The sequence below is a fragment of the Oenanthe melanoleuca genome, chromosome 20 (genome assembly GCF_029582105.1).
Source record: "Oenanthe melanoleuca isolate GR-GAL-2019-014 chromosome 20, OMel1.0, whole genome shotgun sequence".
Taxonomy (NCBI): domain Eukaryota; kingdom Metazoa; phylum Chordata; class Aves; order Passeriformes; family Muscicapidae; genus Oenanthe; species Oenanthe melanoleuca.
This window is the reverse complement of record NC_079353.1, coordinates 5,219,589-5,241,719: the sequence shown is the minus strand read 5'-3', so window position 1 is coordinate 5,241,719 and position 22,131 is coordinate 5,219,589. Positions and strand designations below refer to the sequence as shown.

Here is a 22,131-nt window from a genome sequence, read left to right as displayed (position 1 = left end):
TGCATTAAAGTCATGCTTTAATAGGGGAATTAACATAACACTCTGTGATACAGTCTGAGTGCTTGGAAACACCTTGTGAACTCACCACACACACCTACAGCCAAAACTAAACCTGGCAGGACAGGGAAGGGCTTGGTTTGAGCACTCACTCCAGGCTGAGGCTCACAGTGAAATCCCATTAAACACAAAAACAAACCCCACTATAACAAGATAGAGGATCTATGCCCCAACTGAGCACATATTCACAATGAAAATCTCATTAAATAAGAAAATGACTATAAATCTGTACAAAAGCCACAATTAATAATTCTTAGGAATCTGTTAGGAAAGAATTCTCACTCAACATCTTCAAGTATTTATACCTGTAGTTAAGTGTGTTTTTATCAGCTATTTAACCCATCTGTTCTTATGAAGAAAGAAGTATTTTAAAAACATTAAAGCCTTTTTTCAGAGACCATGAACATCAGATGTTAAGCTTGCAGACTTTTATTCCCACACACATGTGGCATGCTGGATGAGAACCTACAGTCTGGGAAGGTAAATCACCCCTCAAATTCATTGAAAGATAAAACTCAAGAGCTGTGGCAGAGAAAAAAAAACATTGACATTGCACAAGCTGCTGCATGTGCTCTCTGGCCATCTCCTGCACAAACCAAACAGCACCAAAGAACCTCAAAATCAACCCAAACAACCTGAGCAAAGTCCAGACCTTCAGGCTGCTGGAAACAATTTCTTCTGTTTCATGAAACAGATCCTCTGTTGCAAATTCTCAGGAGTGAAGGTGCTAAACTGTTTTAATGCTCCTTCAGACTTGGTGGAATATCGTGTAAGTGTGGCAGAGCAGCTGACAGGGAGGTCAGGAACACTAAGGCAGGCAAAGAGCTGGCAAGGTCTGAAAGTGAATTCTTGAGGGCTGGAAATAAATGAACCAGACAAGCATAGCCTCTCCAATTAACATTTCAATTAACTGCCCCACAAAGCCCAGTGGTTTCCAGACATGCTGCACTGGAACTAGCTGACATTAAAGGCAAAGCAACCCTGCCCTAAGTAGGAAATGAGTTGGATCTGACACATCAAACCTCATGCCATGGGCCTGCAGGAAAGGGCTCCTTCAGACCACTGCAAATTACCAGCAAAGGCTGAAAAAAATGCACTGGGAAATATTTGTGCTGTTTTGGCAACTGAGAGATGAGGGCCTTTGAAACAGTCATGGACACAAAAATCTGTGGAAGACTATAAAGGGTCTAGAAGTGGTGGGTAAACCTGGGGAAGAGCAGCTCTAAACAGTTTTATGCAAAACTTGGGAGCTTTGTCTCTTAAACTCTCAGTAGGCAATTTGTAGCCTTAACTCTAAAAAGAACTACAAAGCAACCTCTGTGGGGATAAAGAGAAATAATTACTCAGCACTTTGCACCTCAAGAGAACAGAATCTCTACACAAAGGTTCCTACTGGTCAGAGACACATTTTGGCTACAGTTTTTATCCCAGTCTAAAGCCAAACCTATTTTCCTTACCAGAGGAGAGGCAACTACACTGACATCATGTGAAATCCATATACTCATCTCTTTTAGAGAAACAGCACTTTTGCCAGGAAAAAAACTCCTGGTAAGGTACAGCCTTTCACAAAAAACAAAATCACACAGTAGTAGAAAGGCCTGGCAAATTAGGTCATGCTGTCTTACATTAAAAATCATGTCTTTAATAAATAGTTAAGTAATTCAAACAAGGAGACAGATCAGTTTTCCTCTTCTCTTCCAGTAGGGACATAACCAGAATCAAAGCAAAGTGCAAAAATCCCCGTTCCTCCAAGATAGCCCTGAACATCACAGAAACCCCAGGAACAGGACACGGCCTGTCCATGACGATGAATAAATGAAAAGTCTTCCTCTTTAGAGCTGGATCTCAGTGAGTTTACTAGATGATGAAAAAACCCATGGAAGAGTGAAAGTGAGACAGGGGCCAGCTGGATCATCCCAAAGGAAGTTTATTGAGTTCTCCAAGCCAGCAAAGCTGGCTCCCAGCAGCCAGGGCAGTGCCATCTCCGCTGGCTCGGGCGCTCGCCGTGCTGCTCTCACTCTGCTGCTCCCTGCTCTCCACCAGGCTCTGCTGCATCCCCAGAGCCTTCACCTTTTTCTGGTGGGACCTCAGCACTGTTTTCTTCAGGACAAGTGGGTGTCACACTCTGCTCATGACTCTCTGGAGCTTGCTTCTTATCTGTGTCTTCTGCTTGTCCTTTTTCACCTGCCTTTTCCTGCTGTCCTAGCCCATCTAGTTCACCTTTATCCCCCAGGAGTTTGCTGTTGCAGTGGTGCTGATCACCCCCTGCAGAGTCTTGATCTCCACCTGACTTGCAGCCATCCTTGACTGGAGTGGTGCAGCCAGTCCTGGGGGATCTCAGCTCCCCACCATCTGCATCACCAACACCACCCCCCTTCTCACTTGGCACTTCCACAGCTGCATTTTCCTCACTGTCATTTTCTTTTCCAGCCTCACCATTAGCAGCAGATGGATTTGCCTTGGCACCAGAGGCTGAGGGCCCCATGCTCAGGTTTATGGCCAAGTTGACTGGTTTGCCTCTCAATGATTTTTTATCAACTTTCCTGCGTTTCACAGCTGCATCCGTGGTCTCTGGTGCCACTGGATCTTTGGTGCTTGAGTCATCTTCCCTCAGTGCTTCCTGATTCTCTTCTGCCTGGGAGACTGGGTCAGAGGAGGGGATCTCTGCATCAATTGCACACTCTCCCAGATTATGGGAAATGTTTTCAATATCAGCAGAGTTTTTCAATGATCCATCCCCTTTAGCATCTGCCAAACTTGCATTCAGTTTTCTCTTCTTGCTCTCCTTTGTGCAGTCATTCTCTGCAGCACCCTGCCCTTCTTCAGCTTCACTTTTTAAATCCTTTTCCTCCAGCTGGGCAAATGAGGCTTCTTTCTCCTCTTCATCATCTCCTACCTTCAAAACACATTTGCTTATCTTCTCCTCTACATGTTCATCACACATTTCAGGCTGCAACTTCTCAGCATCTCCAGCTTTCTGTTCCACCTCTAGAGACTGGCTCTGATCCTTCTCCACAGAATCACCACATTTTTGACATGGAGCGTCCTGTTTATCCTCAGGCCTTTGGAGCAGCTGTGGCTTGGCAGAGCAGGGTCTGTACTTTTGGAGTTTGTCACGAGGCCCCCACACAAAGCTGCTCTGAGGTTTGAAGTGTTGCCAAGCGTAGTGGACGAGTTCTCTCCTCTTCTCTTTGCTTCTGACAGTGAACAGGAAGTAATCCAAGGCACTTCTCTTGACATTTGGTAATGTCTCCTCGACAAGAGTTTCTGTGAGGAAAAACTTCACCAAGTGCACTTGATAGTCTTCATATCCCATCTCCCCCAGGCACTTCAGGATGCGAGTAATCCTCAAATTGTTGTGGCTGAACCTGAAGGAAACAGGTAAGCAAAGCTGTCAAGGGAAAGTCTTACAAGTCACTGTGAACCTCTGGGGCATCTGCAAAATGTTTTATCATTTGACTGTGAGCCATTAAAGACTATTTGACAATGCAAATGGAAGCACAGGTGGGCTTAAGCATCATTGCTGCTGTTTGCCTTCAGCAGCTCCTTTCTAACTCTCCCCAGGCTGACAGGATTCATCATCTCAGCTGCTTGGAAAGGTTTTGGCTTTCTGAATAAGCCACCAGTAGATAAAAACCACCATGCTGGGACAGACACACAAGTCCTGCCCCTGACAGAGACACTATAGGGTAAGCCTGTGGTATTGAGAATACAGGCATGAAAGGATGCTGCCAAAACCTCAGGACTTAAGCTAGACAACACTGGTTCTTCCTTTCTAACAGCTGACAGATTTCAAGCTGTTTTTTCTTTTGTGATTATGCCCACTCCTTTCAAGAGGTTAGTATCACCAGGAAGGGTCATTACTTACTCCACAAAACCTGCATTAATATAGAACCAGACCATTGCAGAGCACGTTTCAAACAAGGACTCAAAGCATTTTACACACATTAGGAGATGCTTCATAAACAATCAGGGAACAATATGGAAAGACTTCTATTTTGTAATTTAACAGAATAAAGTTAAAAATACTTTCACTAATAACATCACCAGAAGTATCCATTCCTCAATGGCTGAGAATTTCCTAGGCACTGAAATTATTTTCCCCTTCAAAGAAATGCCTGGCTGCAGTAATTGCTCAACAGCATCAACACACTCACCTGTTCAAGTTTTCAAATCGTTCACGCCAATTCTCTGCTCTCTCAAGTTCTCCAGTTTCTTCATTGACCAGGTTGATTCCATAAAACCCCAGCATGAGCTTGTAAGCACGGATAAACCTGTCCATAACTTCCTTGGACTTCCTAAAGGCCTAAACACAAGACACAGCAATTATTAAAAGGTGCAACTCCCTAATTACCTGCACCAGATTAGGTGGCACCTGAATTCTAAACCAGAGTTGATTGTATCACTAAGCATCTTGTTTGCTGACACAAGACAAGCAAATGCTTCACTGTGAACTTCAAATATAAGGTATCTAGGGGAAATCCTAACATACTTCAATCTCAAAGAAAAGAGACAAAAGATTAAAACAAATACCTGGATTTCTTGACAGGTGAGTGGCTTGGCACAGAAGTTCATGCCACGTTCACGTAAAGGGAACAGCCTGAAGGAAAAGAAATTTTCAGGCCAGATGAGCAAAGATGACATCCAACCTGGGGTACCCAACTTGTTAGAACCAAAGAAAGATCCCAAAACTTGTGATACCACAGGCATCTCTTGGAGAATTCTCATCCTTATGGACACAGAAGTAATTTTCCATAAATCCCTCCCATAAAAGTATTGTCTACACCAAGAACAAAAAACTTTGCTTATGTGAATCTCTCTGTCTTAAATTTGTGCTCCAAGACCACAAATGGCTGAGATCTATTGCAACAGCTGCACTGGAAACCTGTATTTTCAGGAGTTCCAGTGCTTTGCTTCCTGAGGAATGTAACTCAATTAACTAAATTAACTAATTCTGGGTCTTGTGTGAAATCAAGGACACACATCCACCTGACACTTAAAAGAGGCACAACTAGAGGCACTGTGTTCATGCAGATAATTTACCATTGTATGTAAGAATGGTTTTCTTCCAGTGTTTCATATTTGTCCCCCCAAGATGAAAGCAGAGTTTCAATAAACACACCTGCAAGGAAAAGGTCAGGCAAGAAATGACATCAAATTAAAATTAAAGTTAGCCAGTCAGTCACTCCACACAGCTCCCTACCCAGACCCAGATATTTACACACAGGCATTAGCTTCTCCAACCAGACAATCAGCCAGAAAAATACCTTCACCAGAGTATTATGGAAAATAGAGCAGAACATTTTAAAATGGACATTCTTGGTGAGTTTTTGTTTGGTTTGGGTTGTAGTTTTGGTTGGTTGGTTGGTTTAGTTTTTATGGATGAAACTAATCTTTCAACAACCAGCTGCAGCAGATGGCATCAAACAGCCACCACTCAAGGTACTCACCGTGGGGCACAAAAGCAATCTCATTTTTATAAAAGCTTAAGTTCCTCATCTCTTCTTCCTCATTCTCTGTTTCTTTCAAATCCTGGAGATGAGAACAAGAAATGAACAAGCAGCAACCTTTTAAAAGGCAGTAATCACTCCAACACTTCTTGCTTTCCCTCACATCCCCTGCACATTTCAAGCTACATCTTCAAAACGTGCTTCAGGAAAAGTAGCACCTTGTTCTTGATGCACCCACACGCACATCATCCCTTCCCCCTCACAAATGAATCCTTGGAAGGTGCTGAGCTGTAAATGCAAAGACAAAAGGCTCCCAAATCTAGAAGTGCTCCTGAAGGCAGAAGTGGAGAGGAGCCCCAGAGCACGTACTGGGTAATGGTTTCTGTATCTCTGCAGGTCTCTCGCCGCAGTCCAGTTGCGCCTCCCGCTGCACTGGAGAGAAGAGACAGAGCAGAGATTCAGAATAAAATCATCTTCTGCAAAATAAAACAAAACAAAATAATGCCCTGACTGAATTCAGCACCTCTCACAGGTTCCCCTGCACACTGCACTCCTGGCACCCCAAAAACCAACCAGACTGGTGCTGTAGTCATGTCTCTGCATTCCTGAAGACTAATTTAAACCAAGAGAAGCTAAAACCATCTCCTGTAACCAAAATACTCCTTTTTCCTTCTCATCTTATTAATCAAGGCTTTTATGTTTTATGTATTTATTTTATCCCACTTGGACTTGCCAAAGGAAATTATGAGAACAAGCTGGAGATCCCAAATACTTCATTGTTTTTCTTTAAATCAAAGGTTTTAGAACATGACATGTCTCTGAGTTGCTATAAACCCAAGTGAAGGCAGAGGCTAGACCTTAAAATTGTAGAATTTAGTATAATATTCCTTGATTTCAAGATTCTCATTCCCTGCAGACCTTGCTGAAATAGAAACTTTCTTCATCTTTGCTTTGTGCTTAAGATCAGCTTTGCTGACTTAGATAGTGGATAGCAACAGAACCTCACATGGGCACATTACATATTTATTTTATTTGACTTCTCTTCCAATCACAATCTTCATTATTACTCATCTTTCCATGTAACCAAATTTTATGTCAAGCCTACCTGAAAACCCCTCCAAGACGACATCAGCGAGGAATTTGAGATTTGATCCTGCAAATATAAAGCATTTAGTTGGAACATTTTGAAACCAAACTTCACTCAGAAAATAAGAAATAGATACAAAATGAGAATACCCACAGCAGTGACTCACAGGATCCCTATTAGTTGCCAAGTGACAGATATACCTAGTTGCAGCTGAATTCACTGTATTTTATGCATAATTCAAATTGCTACAGAGAAAAACCTGTGGTGCCACATGAACAGGCACCAGGTTCTCATCACAGATGTGCTAGATTTATTCCAAGTGTCACATTTAGACAGAATTCACAAAGAACAGCTTCATTTCATGAAAATAGAAGCTGCAAGTATGACTTAGTTTAAAGTGCATTTTAACTGAAATATATACATATTTATTTATACATTTGATTACTTCAATGATAAGGGATTTTGTTACACTTCACAAGCAACACAGACAGGTTTAATCTTGCTAAGTGCTGAACCATTTTATCCCAAACCACGACAGCATTTTACAGTGTTGTGTGCATTGAGAACCACCAAAAGAAACAAGACTGCTCATGAATACAGGGCACCCAAAGAGGGCACAGGCAGAGGGTTCAATGCCAGCTCACAGAGAGAACAGGGAAGTTGGGAAATGAGGGCAAGATGTGCAGTCTTGCAAAACAAGCATTAAAAGAAATTTAGAAGAAAGAAGCAGCAAAAACTCCCTCAAATTACTTCATAATCTCATCTGATATTTCTTAACATCACATGCACAGAGAGAAATAAAACACTGATCACTAGTTCATTAATTACTAAGGCAGGAATTGGTCAGCATTAGTAGCACCTTGCTGTAATGAAGTCACCCAATCAGTTGCCCTGATGAGAGTTACGTGGCATTAAGACAATTTTGTTGCCAATTACCAAATAACCCCAGAAATTCTTCACATTTAAGGTTTTAAAGTAACGTCCTTGAACACAGCCAGGTGGGACAGGAGAACAGCAGACTGAGTCCCACTTAGAAAAAGAACTGGTTTGCTGAAGAGTCATTGCTGATACAGATACAGATGCAATGCCATAATGTAAGAGGCTGTTAAAGTCTTGTCCAGAAGGAAGCCAGATCCAGGGAAAAGGCAATCTGGAGCACAGCAATCCAGAGAATAAGATGGGGAAGTAAAGAGGGCAAAACTCAGCTTTGCTCCTCCAAGCAGGTGTTGTTTCTGGGTCTCTACAAACTTCCAACTTAAAGCCTTTCTTTCCAGGTAAGAAACACAAACTAAACAGCAAGGCTGAAGCTTCCCAGTAGAAATCAAACACCTTTTTTGTCTCACAGCAAAACTAAGTGGGTTTGATGCTCCAAACCTGTATCACACCAGGCAGAATGTGCACTGCTGTGGGAAGAGCAAGGGAAGCAGAGAACACAGCCAGGAGAGGGTGACAGAAAGAGGATCTGGCTGAGAAATCAGCTGGAAAACTGCTGTATCCAAAAGGGATGTGGATTTTGAACGAGGCACAGGAGCAAGAAAGATGAGAGTCCAAAAGAGTGATTGAAACTTTTTGTTGATGGAGATTTACAAGGCAGGACCATGCTATTAAAACAGCTGATCATGAACTGCAGGTGTTAAAGCAGTCTCAGAGGGAACTTCTTAAAATGAACACAACCCCCAAAATTTTCAAAGCTCACTTATAGAAGCTGCAGGCACTGAAATGCAGAAGAGCTGGAAAGACACACCTGCAGGAACTTCAGGCCGTGAACACCAGCAGAGACACAAGTGAAATGCAAAGACAGAAGCAGAATTTTAAGTTTGTTTTGAAAGTGCATAGTGCAAATAACAATAAAAAACTCTAACCTCAATACCAAAGAAAGACATTAGCTGCTTCACGAATAAAGAAAACCATTCAAGCTGAGGGGAGAAAAATGAGAATTAGTGTAAAATAAGCAGAAGTAGGAACAAGTTAGGGAAATTGATCCATGCCTTTGACAGGCTGCAAAGGCATAAATGGCTAGCAAAAGATTTACTGCTTCTTTGTGCATTCATTCTCAGTGCCCTTACAATTTTTTGGGCACTGTCAGACAGAGGTGACTACACATTCATCACTGAAGGAAGAGCTCCTATTTTAAAATGCAGAATAATATTCCAGGGGCTGTAACATCCTCCTCCATAAGGCAAAGCTGGAAAAGTCCACTCACTGGAGTGAAAAAATGGTCCTTGCTTTTACAGCTGTCACCATCCAGAGCTGCTCTAAGGAAAAAGAAAGAACCTGAAGAACAAGCACATTTAAACAGAACAATGGGAATGTTCTGGAGTTATTAAAGCTTGTGAACTCCAGCCATGTACAAAAGTTGATAGGGTGCATTCATATGATGCAAAAAAACTTCAAAGGAAATCTCTGCCCCTTCCCTTCAGAATTATAGCTACTCCACCCAAAATACCATTGGCCTTTCCTGGATTTATGCACACAGAGAATTTATTTCTCTTTCAAAAGTGGTTATTTCTATATTTTAATGCTTATTAAGCAAAAAAGAAAGCTTAATATGAGTATCTTTTAAAAGTACATTCATTAGAAAGCTTTATCTGCTCATTTATCTTCTAAAAATAAGGATGAGATGCTGAAACGAAACTCGAAGTGAAGGGGTGGTTTCCCTTTCCCAGAAGGGGAGGAGTTAAAGGACTGTATGTGTTTTGCCCGACATAGGAAGTACTGAAAAGGAAAAAGTTGTATTTACCAAAGCAATGCTGGAGAAGAAATCACTGATACCCAATATCAAACTGAAAAACACTGATGCTATAAACAGAAAGCTCAGATAAGACTAACAAATTCCTTTTATTTTAAATAAACATTATTTTAAGGCACCCGACATAAGTGCTTGTGCTTTGCAGCACCTTGCTCAAAACTGCACAGGTACCTCTAGTTTTTAAAACAAACCATTTTTTGGTTTTCCAAATTGCTCTACACAGGCTCCCTAAGAAACAAAAGGTGTCTACGAGAAATAAAGAGTTACAGCTAATTTTTAAAATTGAGCAGATGTTATGTAATGGATTTTTATTGCAGCATGAAAGAGCCTAGGGAAGGCCACCATGCAAAGCTGAGGATACCAACCAAAAACCTAAAAGAACATCAATGTCATAATGTCAAATCCAGTAGCCATCAGCAGTGGTGAACAGGCAGGTGCCACACTCAGCACAGAACCTGTATTTATGGGATAACGTACCCACATTATTGGGGAAGACAAACTAAAACCCAGCTCATGGCAACGTAATGGACCTTGAGGAGTAATGAAATGACAGCATCCCTGTAAGCCCCCACCTCCCGGGGGATTTGCTTTCTCAAGACGAGGGCAAACTCCGAGCTGAGGATGCCCCGAGGGCCGCGGGGCCTGCCCCGGTCCGAGCCCGCCCCGAGCGGCGGCTCCGCACGGGAGAACGGGCGGGGGCGGCTGGGGAAGGGCTCCGGCAGCGGGGCCGGGCACAGGGGCTGCGACGGGACGGGGACGGGACGGGACGGGACGGGACTCCTCACGGCGTCCTGCCCCGCCGGCTCCGCTCTGTGCCCGTGCCCCCCACACGCAACAGGCTGTGCAGCAGCTCCGCAGGCTCCGCTCTGATCCCGTGCCCCCCACACGCACCTGGCTCCGCTCCGTGCCCCCCACACACACCTGGCTGTGCAGCAGCCCCGCAGGCTCCGCTCCGTGCCCGTGCCCCCCACACGCACCTGGCTCCGCTCCGCTCCGTGCCCCCCACACGCACCTGGCGGTGCCAGCAGCTCCGCGCCCGGCCCTGCTCCTCCGCCGCCTCCGCTCGCTCCGGCTCGCCTCCGCCGCCATCCTCCTCCTCTTCATCGTCCTCCTCCTCCCCCTCCCAGGTGGAGTCGTATTTCCAGAGGTTCGCCTCGTCCTCCGCCTCGTCCTCCTGGCTGGGCCAGGCCGCCATGGGGAGGTGAAGAGAAAGGGAAAGCGAAAGGGAGCGGGGCTGTGGCGGCGGGGCGGCCCTTCCGCCCGCCCGAGCGCACAAAGCCCGGGCACGTGTGGGGGGGAACGGCGGGACGGAAGCGCGGCCGCGCCCCGCCCCCTTCCCTGCGCCGCCGCGCCCCATTGGCCGCCGCCCGCGCGCGCCCTGCGCCCGCCCGCACCGCGCCCGCGGATCCCGGGAAGGGATAAAGGAACGGCGTTCCCAAAGGAGGGATAAAGGAACGGCGTTCCCAAAGGAGGGGTAAAGGAACGGCGTTCCCAAAGGAGGGATAAAGGAACGGCGTTCCCAAAGGACGGATAAAGGAACGGCGTTCCCAAAGGACGGATAAAGGAACGGCGTTCCCAAAGAACGGATAAAGGAACGGCGTTCCCAAAGGAGGGATAAAGGAACGGCGTTCCCAAAGAACGGATAAAGGAACGGCGTTCCCAAAGGAGGGATAAAGGAACGGCGTTCCCAAAGAACGGATAAGGGAACGGCGTTCCCAAAGCAGGGATAAGGGAACGGCGTTCCCAAAGAACGGATAAAGGAACGGCGTTCCCAAAGAACGGATAAAGGAACGGCGTTCCCAAAGGAGGGATAAAAGAACGGCGTTCCCAAAGGAGGGATAAAGGAATGGCGTTCCCAAAGAACGGGTAAAGGAACGGCGTTCCCAAAGGAGGGATAAAGGAACGGCGTTCCCAAAGAACGGATAAAGGAACGGCGCTCCCAAAGAAGGGGTAAAAGAACGTCCTTCCCAGCCTTGTCCGGCAAAAGGGATAAAAGAGCAGCATCCCTAGTCTTGTTTAGGAAAAGGGATAAAAGAACAGCATTCCCAAAGAGACAGCACTCTGAAAGCAAAGGGGATCAACGAGCAGCTCTGCTGGGAGCAGTTGAAGTTTTTACATATGGTGATACCAAACTGCACATCCAAACAATTCCTATAAAATCTGTGTTGCTGGATTGACAGAGAAATCCCCAAGTGGATTTTCCTTGCTACCAGGTTGGTGATGAGTGGTTGCACCAGTACACACTATTGTCAACATATTTCTACTTCAAGTTCTATAAACAGTCCATTGGCAGAGCAAAAATTTTTGATTAGAATCCCATGGATGAGGATTTGCTCACAGGGATGTGAGACTTGAGAGTTACAAAATCTGCACTTTATGGCCAAAAGCTGTGTAAATCGTGATAAAGTAACTGGCACTTTAATGCTAAATTACTTTCAAAATAAGTTGGGCCAGATTTTAATCAAGTCACACAACAACTGCCATATAGTAAAATAAAAACAAGTCAAATTTATTTTTTGTATAAAACAAGAGAAGCAAATTAGGCAGACAAGAACGTGGCTATGTACCTAGAATAAAACCAAAAAAATGAGAAGACTCCTAGTGCCTCACCTTGAAGGCAATATTGAGAAATGAAGAACTAATTCTTCTTTTTATTAACTGATAGTTAATATAAAGAAACAAATTCAGTACCATTTCAGCCTGCTTCATTCACCATTTAACAGGTGTTTGTTGACTGCGATCCATCTTTTGACAACACAAAAATAGGAACTTCACCAAATCTCAATGTTCTAGCATATAAAAGATAAGCATTACAATGTCAGCAAGATTCTTCAGTTGTAGAACAAAATGAACATTTTGGAAAACCAATTTCATTCACATCTACTAAAACTGCTTTAAAAAAATAAATAATTAAGTACAAACCCCACTGTCATACACTACTGTATTACAAATGGATGAAGCAACACCTCCACGTTCATGCACAGCTCAGCTGATCCCTTATAAAACCATGTGTCATCACCAGATCTTTTATTTAGGACACTTACTCATTATTTGGGCTAGGGGCATTATAATTTTCACTTTACTTGTGGTTAAAAAATGTTCCATCAAAAAAGGTGAAATGAGGTTCCTCCAGCAAAGAGAATGACAGAACACTTCAAATGCAGTGGTTATCTGCATTTAGAAGAATTTAAGTTTTACTGAACCAACAAATTGAGACATTTGATACAAATGGAAGGGAAATGGCCAAACATTACCCACAGATGGTCTGTAATAGTCACAGACAGCAAAGGCAGAAGAACAACCCCACGTTTACAGAAACCACCTCTGCTTTGGATGCTCCAAGGCCCTTTGCCCCATGGGGCACTCTCTCCACGAGCTGTGCTGACACAGAGTGTGTTACTGGTTTGAAATGCAGCCCTGGCACTGTCACCCCACCCTCCCCACACCCCGGGGAGGCGGCTCCTCACTGCACACCCCAGGAGAGACAAAGCCAATGCGCTGATTCCTCAAATACTGGCTCAGGTAGCTTTTGCTTCCTCCCAGAGTTTATGCAGTGACTGTGCTGCTCCTCGTTTTTCCTGCTCCCTCCTCCCATCCCAGAGTTTTTCACTGCTCCCAGCTCTACGTCCTGCGTCGTTTGGCGGCGCTGGGACTCGAGGGGTTGCTGTTGGCATTTAGAACCTTCTCGGTGACTCTGTTGCGCTTCCTCTTATCAGACCCTTCTTTGGATCCAGGATCTGATGAAGTTTTCTCTTTCTCTTTGCTGCTTGGCTTTTCAGTTGTTTTTGCTAAACTTCCAGAGGGTGCAAAAACTGAAATAGGACCAAAGTAATGATTCCAGATCAGAGTCATACACATAGGCAAACAAGAGTGATATCAAACTTCTTTATATTCCATAAAACGTCTCAAAACAATCGACTCTCAGCATATTTGTCCATCATTTAAGTCTTATTTTCACTTCTAAAGGAAAAATCTCTCAGAAAGGCACATCTTGCTTTTATTATTTGCTTTAAAGACAGGCATATATTTTGACAAGCTAAAAATCAAACTCATTAAGTGGAATTAAACAGCACTTAATATTAAAATAATTTAAAGGAACACTTACAGAAACATAGGACCAATCTATGGAATTTATAATCAGCAGCAGTCATTGCATTTGGTACCATAGATAATTTTAAAACTGAACACCCAAAAATTTAATATATTTTAAAATACATTTTAGATCTTTTATTACAGTCTTTAAACACCACTTATTCAGTGATATAAATATGATGAAATTATATAGTTAGCAGTTGGCTTGGTCTGTTAAGATAAATAGCAGGATCTCTACTGTTTACATTTGACTTGTTCTACAGCAAAGTGTTAGGAAAACAAGCCTTTTATTTAAAAGCAGCAAGGTAATGAGAATAAAATAAAATAAACACTCTGCCCATCTTCTCATTTCAGCATGCAATTTTACAATCTCTTTTGATTTATAGGTCCTATTTCCCCCACGATTACAAAGTTCCCAACACAGAGCATTTAATTCAAAAAAATCACTCAGCTTTCTTCCAGAAATCCTCAGATTCCTTCAGACTCCCAGAGGTTTGTCAAGTACATATTAAAGCAAAAAATTTTCAAAGCTATACAACTTTGTACAGATGAAATTAGGAGCAAAGAAGAAATCTTTTCAATAAGCAGCTGCTTACTCTGTGCACTCTTAAATTAATCAAGTTCTTAGCATGAGCACAGGCTAAGTCTGAGTACAAATCACAAAGTACACTGCATTTGGATTTACATTTTAACATTAATTTCTCAATTACAGTTGGTTTTTAATCTCGTATTACACAGTAGAGAGTTACAAAATTACCTTCTTCAGGACCTGCATGCGTTTCCATCTCTTCTTTTAAAATTTCCTCTTTCACTTCTTCTTCCATCATTACTTTTCCTACAGAAAGGATTGTTAGCAATGGTTAGATGGTTTTAAAGAACCATGTGGATTTTTTCTGGATCAGTAGCCTCTGCTTATTTGCAAATATTCCATTCAACATTCAGCAGTAATTCAGTGTCAAGAAATTATTATTAACATGAGAAAGTGAAATGGTAAACAGGCAAATATTGCAATGTCTTATCTGTGCTAAGAATTTACATTGAATTTTTAGTGTAAAGTTTAGTATACCTAGTAATTGAAAAGCATTCCACTGAAGTTTAAAATATCCCAAGAAGTCCTTTGGCAGGTGCTTGAACTTCCTAGTTCCTACTTTGGATAATACACATCAGCTAAATTACAAAATCCAGCTCTCACTGGTCAACCTGATATTTCTGTTCAACTCCTGCACATTTCTATTAAATTTGACAATCGTGCTTTTCTGGGGGAGTTTTGTTAAAGATTCTGGGATGAGATTAAAGCAACCAAGAATCAGACAGCAATCTCATCTCACCTTCTCTCACTTCTTGAATCATTTCGTCAGGAAGAGCAAAATTCTTCTCTATATTAGGGAATGGAAGAATCTCAGATTCATGCTTAGAAAGAAAAGAAGGATCTCTGTGAGTGACTGGTAAAGACTTTAATTTGAATTTTAACATGCAATCTCCAGTTCTATTCTACATGCAATTAGGAGCTAAATAATTTTTAACAAGACACTTCAGATATTAGAGAATCAGGAGGCTTCTGAATACCGAGATCAGGATACCTGAGATCATAACTCATGATCATTTGAGATCATTTTTGGAACTCAAGCATAGCAAATTCTTATGTAAACACACTGTAACTTTCTTATTTGACACTTATGCATGTATCTAAACATTTTCTGGATCAACATTTAGGCAACTTTAATAAGCAAAGTCAGAACACACTATCAAAAAAACCCCAAAAAACCCTCACAAGCCACAGCAGGTTTTATTGTCTACTACCTAATCTAGTTTTATTTAGGGAAAACCCCATCAACTCACTGGATTGACACCTAAGTACCATGAAAAGTACAACAGGCCCGGTGATTCTGGCCTGTCAAAATTGCTGAACTCCATGAAACCATTTGGCAGCACCAACCCTTTATACTCACAAGAGCCTGCATATCATACATGGTGCTCAGATGGTCCCAGATCACTTTGGATGAGATCTGCCGTCCGATATTCTGGCTGAATTTATCCCGGATACAAATCATGTGGAAATGGCGATTCACACCTGGGGGAAGAACCCAGTGCAATTAATGCTGCTATCAGTTTTATTCATGGTATTTCGAGATATAAAGAAATTAATTAATTTACTTAATAAATTTGTTACAAGGAATCCATACATTATAGGAGGGACAGCTGGCAGCTGGGCAGGCTGATCTTTCACCCTGCACTGCAGGTGTTATTCTTTAGGGAGCTGAGGGTAATTCTAACACACAACCAGAGCTTTTAGAGAGGCTGCGTGAGAAACATCCCGAGCAAAGTATAGGGAATGCTGTGTCCAGTTCTGGGCTCCTGAGTACGAGACACAGAGCTCCTGGTGAGGGTCCACTGAGGGCAAGAGATGAAGGAACTGGAGTATCTCTCTGACAACAAAAAGTGGAGGGAGCCGGGCCTGTTCGGCCTCCAGAAGAGATATTGAAGAGCGCACCTCAACAATGTTTATGAATATCTAAAGGGAGGTGCCAAGAGGATGGATCCAGGCTCTGCTCGGTGGTGAGCACAAAATGATGCACAGGAAGCTCCCCCTGAATACGAGGAAGAACTTCGAGCACAGGAACGCACTGCCCAGAGAGCCGGCGGAGCCTCCCTCACTGGGGGTACTGCAGAAGGCCTGGACACAGAGCTGTGCCGTGTCTGTGCAATGACCCTGCCTAGGCTCCCTGTGCTCGCTGTGCCCGCTCTGTGCAGCGGCGGAGGCACAGGGCAGCCGCTCCCGGGGCGGCTGCGGGGCCCGGCCGGGCCCGGCGCTCCCTCCCTCCCACAGGCCCCGCCGCGGCCCCGCGGTCTCGGCCCGGCTGCGGAGGGGCTGGAGCCGCCCCAGAGCCCCCGCCCGGCCCCGCCGCTCCCGCAGGCCGCGCTCACCTACGGGCTTGTGGCCCAGCATGGCGTGGAACAGGCACACCTCCACCTCCGGGCTCCACACCACTGCCGCCTCCTCCGCCGGCGCGCCGGGCTCCGGCCCGCCCGCCGCCGCCGCCGCCGCGGCTGCAACAGCGGCAGCGACCGCCGCGGCCGCCCCGGGCCCGGCCGCGGGCAGCGCCGGTTTCTCCACGGCGGCGGCCGAGCCGCCCTCCGCCTCGCTCATCCCCGCCGCGCCGCGCCCGCAGCGGCTCCTGCCGGCCGGGAGCCGGGCACGGGCCGGGCCGAGGGAGGCTCGGAGGGGCCGGGCCGGGCCGGGGGAGGCTCGGCGGGGCCTGCGGCTCCGGGCGGGGCCGGGCCGGGCCGGGGGAGGCTCGGAGGGGCCTGCGGCTCCGGGCGGGGCCGGGCCGGGCCGCGGGAGGCTCGGAGGGGCCGGGCCGGGCCGGGCCGGGGGAGGCTCGGAGGGGCCCGCGGCTCCGGGCGGGGCCGGGCCGGGCCGGGGGAGGCTCGGAGGGGCCCGCGGCTCCGGGCGGGGCCGGGCCGGGCCGGGGGAGGCTCGGAGGGGCCCGCGGCTCCGGGCGGGGTCGGGCCGGGCCGGGGGAGGCTCGGAGGGGCCCGCGGCTCCGGGCGGGGCCGCCGGACGGGGCCGCCCCGCGCTCGCAGCGCCTGAGGCGGGGGCTGAGCAGCGGCACCAGGCCGGGGCAGAGGTCGAGGCCGCGGCACTGCCCGGGGCAGCCTCGCGGAGCTGTGGGGAGAGCGTTCAGGATCACTGTGAACAGCTTGGGGAGCATCTGGGGAAAGTCCTGCGGGCCCCTGGAAGTGCCCTCTGGGGCTGTGGGCAGAGCCTCAAGGACCGCGGTCATGTTTCAGGGTGGCTCGGGCCGGAGAACGCTGGCAGCCCGCAGGGCTCTCCTCGGCATTTTGGGATCCCCGTCCTGGGGTGGCCGCACTGGGGGTCACTGCGGGGCTGAGGGTCCAGGAAGCCTCGGCCACCCCAGTGCTTTCCCTCTTGGCCGGTTCAGTTTGCCCTCACGGCCTGTCCTTGTCTGACTCTGAGCTGGCACAGTGGAAAGATGGATGTCCCAAGCCCTCTTGTCACAACACGATCGTTTTATATCAAATACCAACCTGGCATTGATGCTTGACAAATAAGTGTGCCTGGCTTGGTTACAAAATGCAGAACCTACCAGCTTTGCCCATCATTTAAGATGTAAAAAAAAAAAATCTGTTTGGGAAGAAAGAGAATGTATCATTCCCTCGGAGATGAGGGGTTTTTGCCTTGTTAGGTATAATTAGACACAGGCATGGAATAGGACTGCTGTTGCTTAGGTGATAGGGTTTTCCAATTGCTCACTCCTCACTTGAAGATTTAATCTATTTTGTGACATTAGAAGTATTTCAACAGCAAATAATGATCACATCATATGCAAGGAATGAGTGTTCTGAGTGAATAATAAAGTGGTGGGGGCAAACACAAGCTGAGACATTATTTTAATACAAATTATCCAGATAATAAAAAGCAGGAAGAGAAAGATGCAATTTTCTGAAATTGAACTTTCTGTACTTGTTCATACTCAAAGAGCTGACTCATATTATTGTTTTGAGTTTAATGTAATTAATACCACAAACAGGTTAATGTAACATTAAATAAACATTTGAAAGGACTTAAACCCAAAACCTCATGTGTGAAGCCTTGGGAAGTTTGGTGGTGTGGATGCCTGGGTACAAATTCTCTTTTCCAGTGGCCTCTTGGAATGGAAGGAATCCTGTGACTCCAGTCTGGCTTTGATGCTGTTGAAGTTCTCCAGGAGCAGCTTTCTCTGAGAGCTCCAGAGTGACAAGAGATCTTGCTGGCACAACTTCTCTGCCCCAAGACTACAGGAATCTCAGAAATTTTCCTTCTGCCTGCTGTCACTGCTGTAATCTGTGTCCTGGCTGTGCTGGACCTGCCTTCACACAGCTCAGACTTCACACTGATTTCCTCATTTTGAGCCAAAATCACCTGCCAGCAGGACTTTGCCAATCTCAAACACAGCTCCTCATGTTTTTGCAGTTAAACCCAGCCCTAAATCTCAGCCCTGTTTAATCTCTCAGTGTATATTTGATCCATGCTGCTGCTGCTACTGAGAGAAAGGTTCATGATTTCCTGTGATGGCTGCACAGCAGGAGGAAATGAGTTCCTGAACAACTAAATCCCTGTTTTCATACATGTTTTCTAGGCATAGAAAAATGAGGAGAGAAACAATAGCAAATAAATTTCAGAGTATAAAAATCGTTCCCCTGTTGAATAGTTTTCAAAGTTTTGCAGGAATAACTTATTTTTAAGCCTGTGTGAGACACTGAGTTTCAGCACTGTCATCTGTCACATTATGCTGCTACTTAAAGACATCAAGAGGGAATAACTGTGTCAACTCAGACAGAAATTTTTGTGTCACTAAGTTCTTACGGCTAAAAAAAGTAACATGTGAAACAGAATATTAAAAAAACATGTGTCTACCTCTGAAAACACAAAAGCATCTGAAAATAATTCAATTCAGTAGAATAATGTTAATGCAACAGGAGCAGTATGTGCATAAACTGGGTGCTATTTTATCACAAATAATTACATTTCCCCATGTCTAAATTCCCTTGTCACGTTCAATGCCTCTAGGAAACATATGGGAGCCTATAATAATGCCATGTACAATCTCCACCTGGATCTTGACCAGCGTTTAATTTTTCCCTCATTAAATTTGACTGTTTTGATTTTTTTTTTTCAGTAGCCAAACAGATTTTTCAGAAAAATTTACACTTCTCTAGTTCAACTTTCAATCCAACTTTTGGGTTTAAGCAGATATGGACTGTGTAAGACATGCATGATTTTATTAATTTTTCTTCCTACTCTTTAGGCTGCTTTGAGCCTTAAAAACCTGGCTGGTTGTTGTGTCACCTAAGGGTGCTGAGCCCTTGGCTGGATCAGTGTTTCCTCCCCAGAAGATGATCAGTAATTTCCTAAGACTTTGCAACAACTGAGAAATCCGCCTGGCATTTGGCATTCTCCCTAGAAGTGTTGGATTTCTGGGATAAGCAATATGGCTACAACTATTTCTGTCATTATTTTAGAACACCATGTGCTAGTGCCCTTAACAAAGCAAAAAATTTCATTCCAAATCCTGTGATTTTTGGTGTGCCTCATGAACATTTGTAAAAGAGTATCATCTGCCTACTTTTGCATTAAACCCAGCCATTTAACCTTTGCTGGGGATTTAGAACATCTTTGATATAGAATCTAACAGGATTTTTCTTACATAGGTGAGAAGTACATGCAGAAAGACATTTTTCTGGATCCTCTTCCTGCACCAAATTACTCTCAGGTCCATAAATCCTCCTACAAATAAGTAATTTCAGTAACTTGGCACATTCCAGTATTTCTGAATAAAATATCTTTTGTGACTTACAAGGACCTCCTGAAGAGAAGAGTTTTCATGTGATTTGTAAGCTTTAGCTTTCAAAATTTGGGGTTTTTTTCAGTGTGAAATCTGTGGGAAGTTTTGGTTTAACAGAGCTGGCCAGGGAATTGTCCAAAACTTGGAGCTTGTTTATTTAGCATATCTTTTAATAAATAAGTAAAGGTAGTTTGATATGAGGATGGTTTTCTCCCCATTAAACCTGTAAAGAAGGAAGAACCACAAAGATAAAAATGTTTGTTGTTAGTCTTTTCACAAGGCCCTTTAGAGCAGCTTTGCTTTTTCTCTTCTAGTTAATCACCTTTTTCCTTTGCTTAAAGGTGTATTTGGTTTTATTTTATTTTAAACAAGGACTGAATGGAAAATTCACTCTCAGGATCTGCCCTGCACAGCTTCTTACAGGTGCAAAATAGGGAATTTAAATCAAAATAAGGGTGAAGCAGCAAGGCTGAGGGCAGCAGCTGTCAGACAGGGAATCTGCTCTGCTCTGACATATGTTCTCAAACTGAATTTTTCCCTTGTGATCAGTTGTGCTCGTTCTCCCAGTGGAGAGAGGCTTCATTTTAGGTGGGCATCAGATGGCAAACCTTGGAAAAGTAGCTGCAAACAATGCAAATAATTATCTCTGAGCATGCACAGAGGGGTTTGTTACTGCTGCTGTTGTGCTTTAAAATATCCCAGTGCAGAGGGGATTGGAGAAGGAAAAGCCATCTTACTGATTTTTCATTTTAACAAATCCATCATACCCCAGGCTTACAGAGAGATTAATAAAGATTAACCAGTGGATTTATAATGAACAAGCTCAAGGTGAGCACAAGGATCAATTCCTGAGTCCTTGGCTAGCCAAGCCAACATCAGAGCATGTTTTACTAAAGATGATTTTTACTGACAGTGCCTAAGTGTCAGCCAAGCTAAAGTCCTGTCAGCCCAGCTGCTCAGGACAGATCCAAAAGGAATTCCCTTCCTGACAGTTTCAGCATTGCGATTAAGATTGCTCAACTCATCCCTTTCTTCTTGGGGGCATTTAATAAATTTATTTTTCAAACTACAACTACTAGTTTGTAAAATAGAACCAGCATGAGCAGAAAGGATCTTCAGAAGGGAAGCAGGGAAGCTCTAACCCTGCCTGGCTGACATTAGAACGACAGCACACTCAGCTTTCGCTGTGGCAGAGGGTGGCAGCAGATTTTCATGAAGCACGTGTGCTCCTTCAAGCACACACAGAGCTGCTCAGGGGTCTGGGAGATCCTCTCAGGGCCCTTATTTTTGGCATTTCATTTTTACTAATGGTATTCACAAGCACCTTTCAGCAGCATCATCCCTTAGGCTATGATGTGTGGGTGATGCCTAAAGTTGTTTCCCGAGATGGATCTGAAGCAGGGGCAAAAGGAACAAACTGCAGGCACAGCCAGGCAGGCAGTGCTGCACAGAAAACAGCACAGAAAGCTGTGGAGGGAACAAGCCCGCTTGAAATTTGGCTTTCAATGATGATAAATCAGTAGAACCAGCCTATTTGTAGAAATAGGTCTCTAGAGTCAATGTGTCTCTGAAACAAGGGTCTGTAGAGTTCTACTAACTGGACCTTTTTTTCTCAGTGGCCATGGAAATTAGTCCTGTCCCATCTCCTGTTTTGTTTTATAAACATTTCTGGTTTGATTCTAAATTTTCATTTGATTTACAGAAGCAAAACAGAACTGTGTAATTCTGTCTTTCCTCAAGGTGCAAAGTGTATAATTACTCACAGTAGGGAATGCTTGATAAACCAATACATCTCATCCTGGAGTTGTATCTGTTGAACCAAATTCCTCACTGTCGATCACCTTGAGAAGAAATTGGATCCTTAGAAATCACCAGTATATTTTCAGCGGTCCCATTGATGGGAGATGTTCTTAACCTGGGTCACTTTGCCTTTAACCAGGCAGATGCAGCCCTGGATCAGGAGCAACTTTGCCTGGTGTTGCCTGAAGTCTCTGAGTTTTGTCCTTCATTATTTTCAATGACTCCACCACTATCTTTAATGACACTCTACCAGACTGACTGGGGAAAAAAAAAAAAAAAAAAAAAAAAAAAGTAGTTTTATGCCTAAGTGTGAATCAAAGGGAAAAAATCCATTTATGTCAGTGAAGGTAGAGTTCTCTATAGAATGTGTTGTTTTCTGTCTATTTGGTTGTTTAGGAGATACCTGTAAGAGGAGACGGGACAATTGGTTATTATTTTTCAGGCCTCTTTTTTTTTTTTTTTCTGTAATTTACAGCACATGTTGCAAAGCCAGTTATTCCTTCTAAAACAACACAGACAAAAAAAAAAAAAAAAAAAAAAAAAAAAAAA

General features: G+C 44.4%; 2 protein-coding genes across 3 annotated transcripts; both read right to left on the bottom strand.

Moving 5' to 3' along the window:
• OGFR (opioid growth factor receptor) lies at window positions 1-10,660 on the bottom strand. Of its 2 annotated transcripts, XM_056507697.1 has the most exons (9): window positions 10,356-10,633; window positions 8,457-8,510; window positions 6,613-6,660; window positions 5,877-5,939; window positions 5,508-5,589; window positions 5,101-5,179; window positions 4,591-4,657; window positions 4,215-4,363; window positions 1-3,425 (listed from the first exon to the last, which is right to left on the bottom strand). In XM_056507697.1, exons 1-9 carry the CDS (start codon window positions 10,536-10,538, stop codon window positions 2,072-2,074), a joined length of 2,079 nt encoding a protein of 692 aa, XP_056363672.1. In that variant the 5' UTR covers window positions 10,539-10,633; the 3' UTR covers window positions 1-2,071. The 2 variants fall into 2 exon arrangements, with proteins under 2 accessions (XP_056363672.1, XP_056363673.1); XM_056507698.1 differs by lacking the exon at window positions 8,457-8,510 and having other exon boundaries at window positions 10,356-10,660.
• A 1,168-nt stretch (window positions 10,661-11,828) lies between these two features.
• Window positions 11,829-16,678, bottom strand: MRGBP (MRG domain binding protein). The gene is made up of 5 exons (XM_056507675.1): window positions 16,361-16,678; window positions 15,385-15,506; window positions 14,764-14,845; window positions 14,193-14,270; window positions 11,829-13,155 (listed from the first exon to the last, which is right to left on the bottom strand). The coding sequence occupies exons 1-5, from the start codon at window positions 16,581-16,583 to the stop codon at window positions 12,965-12,967; spliced, it is 696 nt and encodes a 231-aa protein (XP_056363650.1). The 5' UTR covers window positions 16,584-16,678; the 3' UTR covers window positions 11,829-12,964.
• Window positions 16,679-22,131: the final 5,453 nt, after the last annotated feature.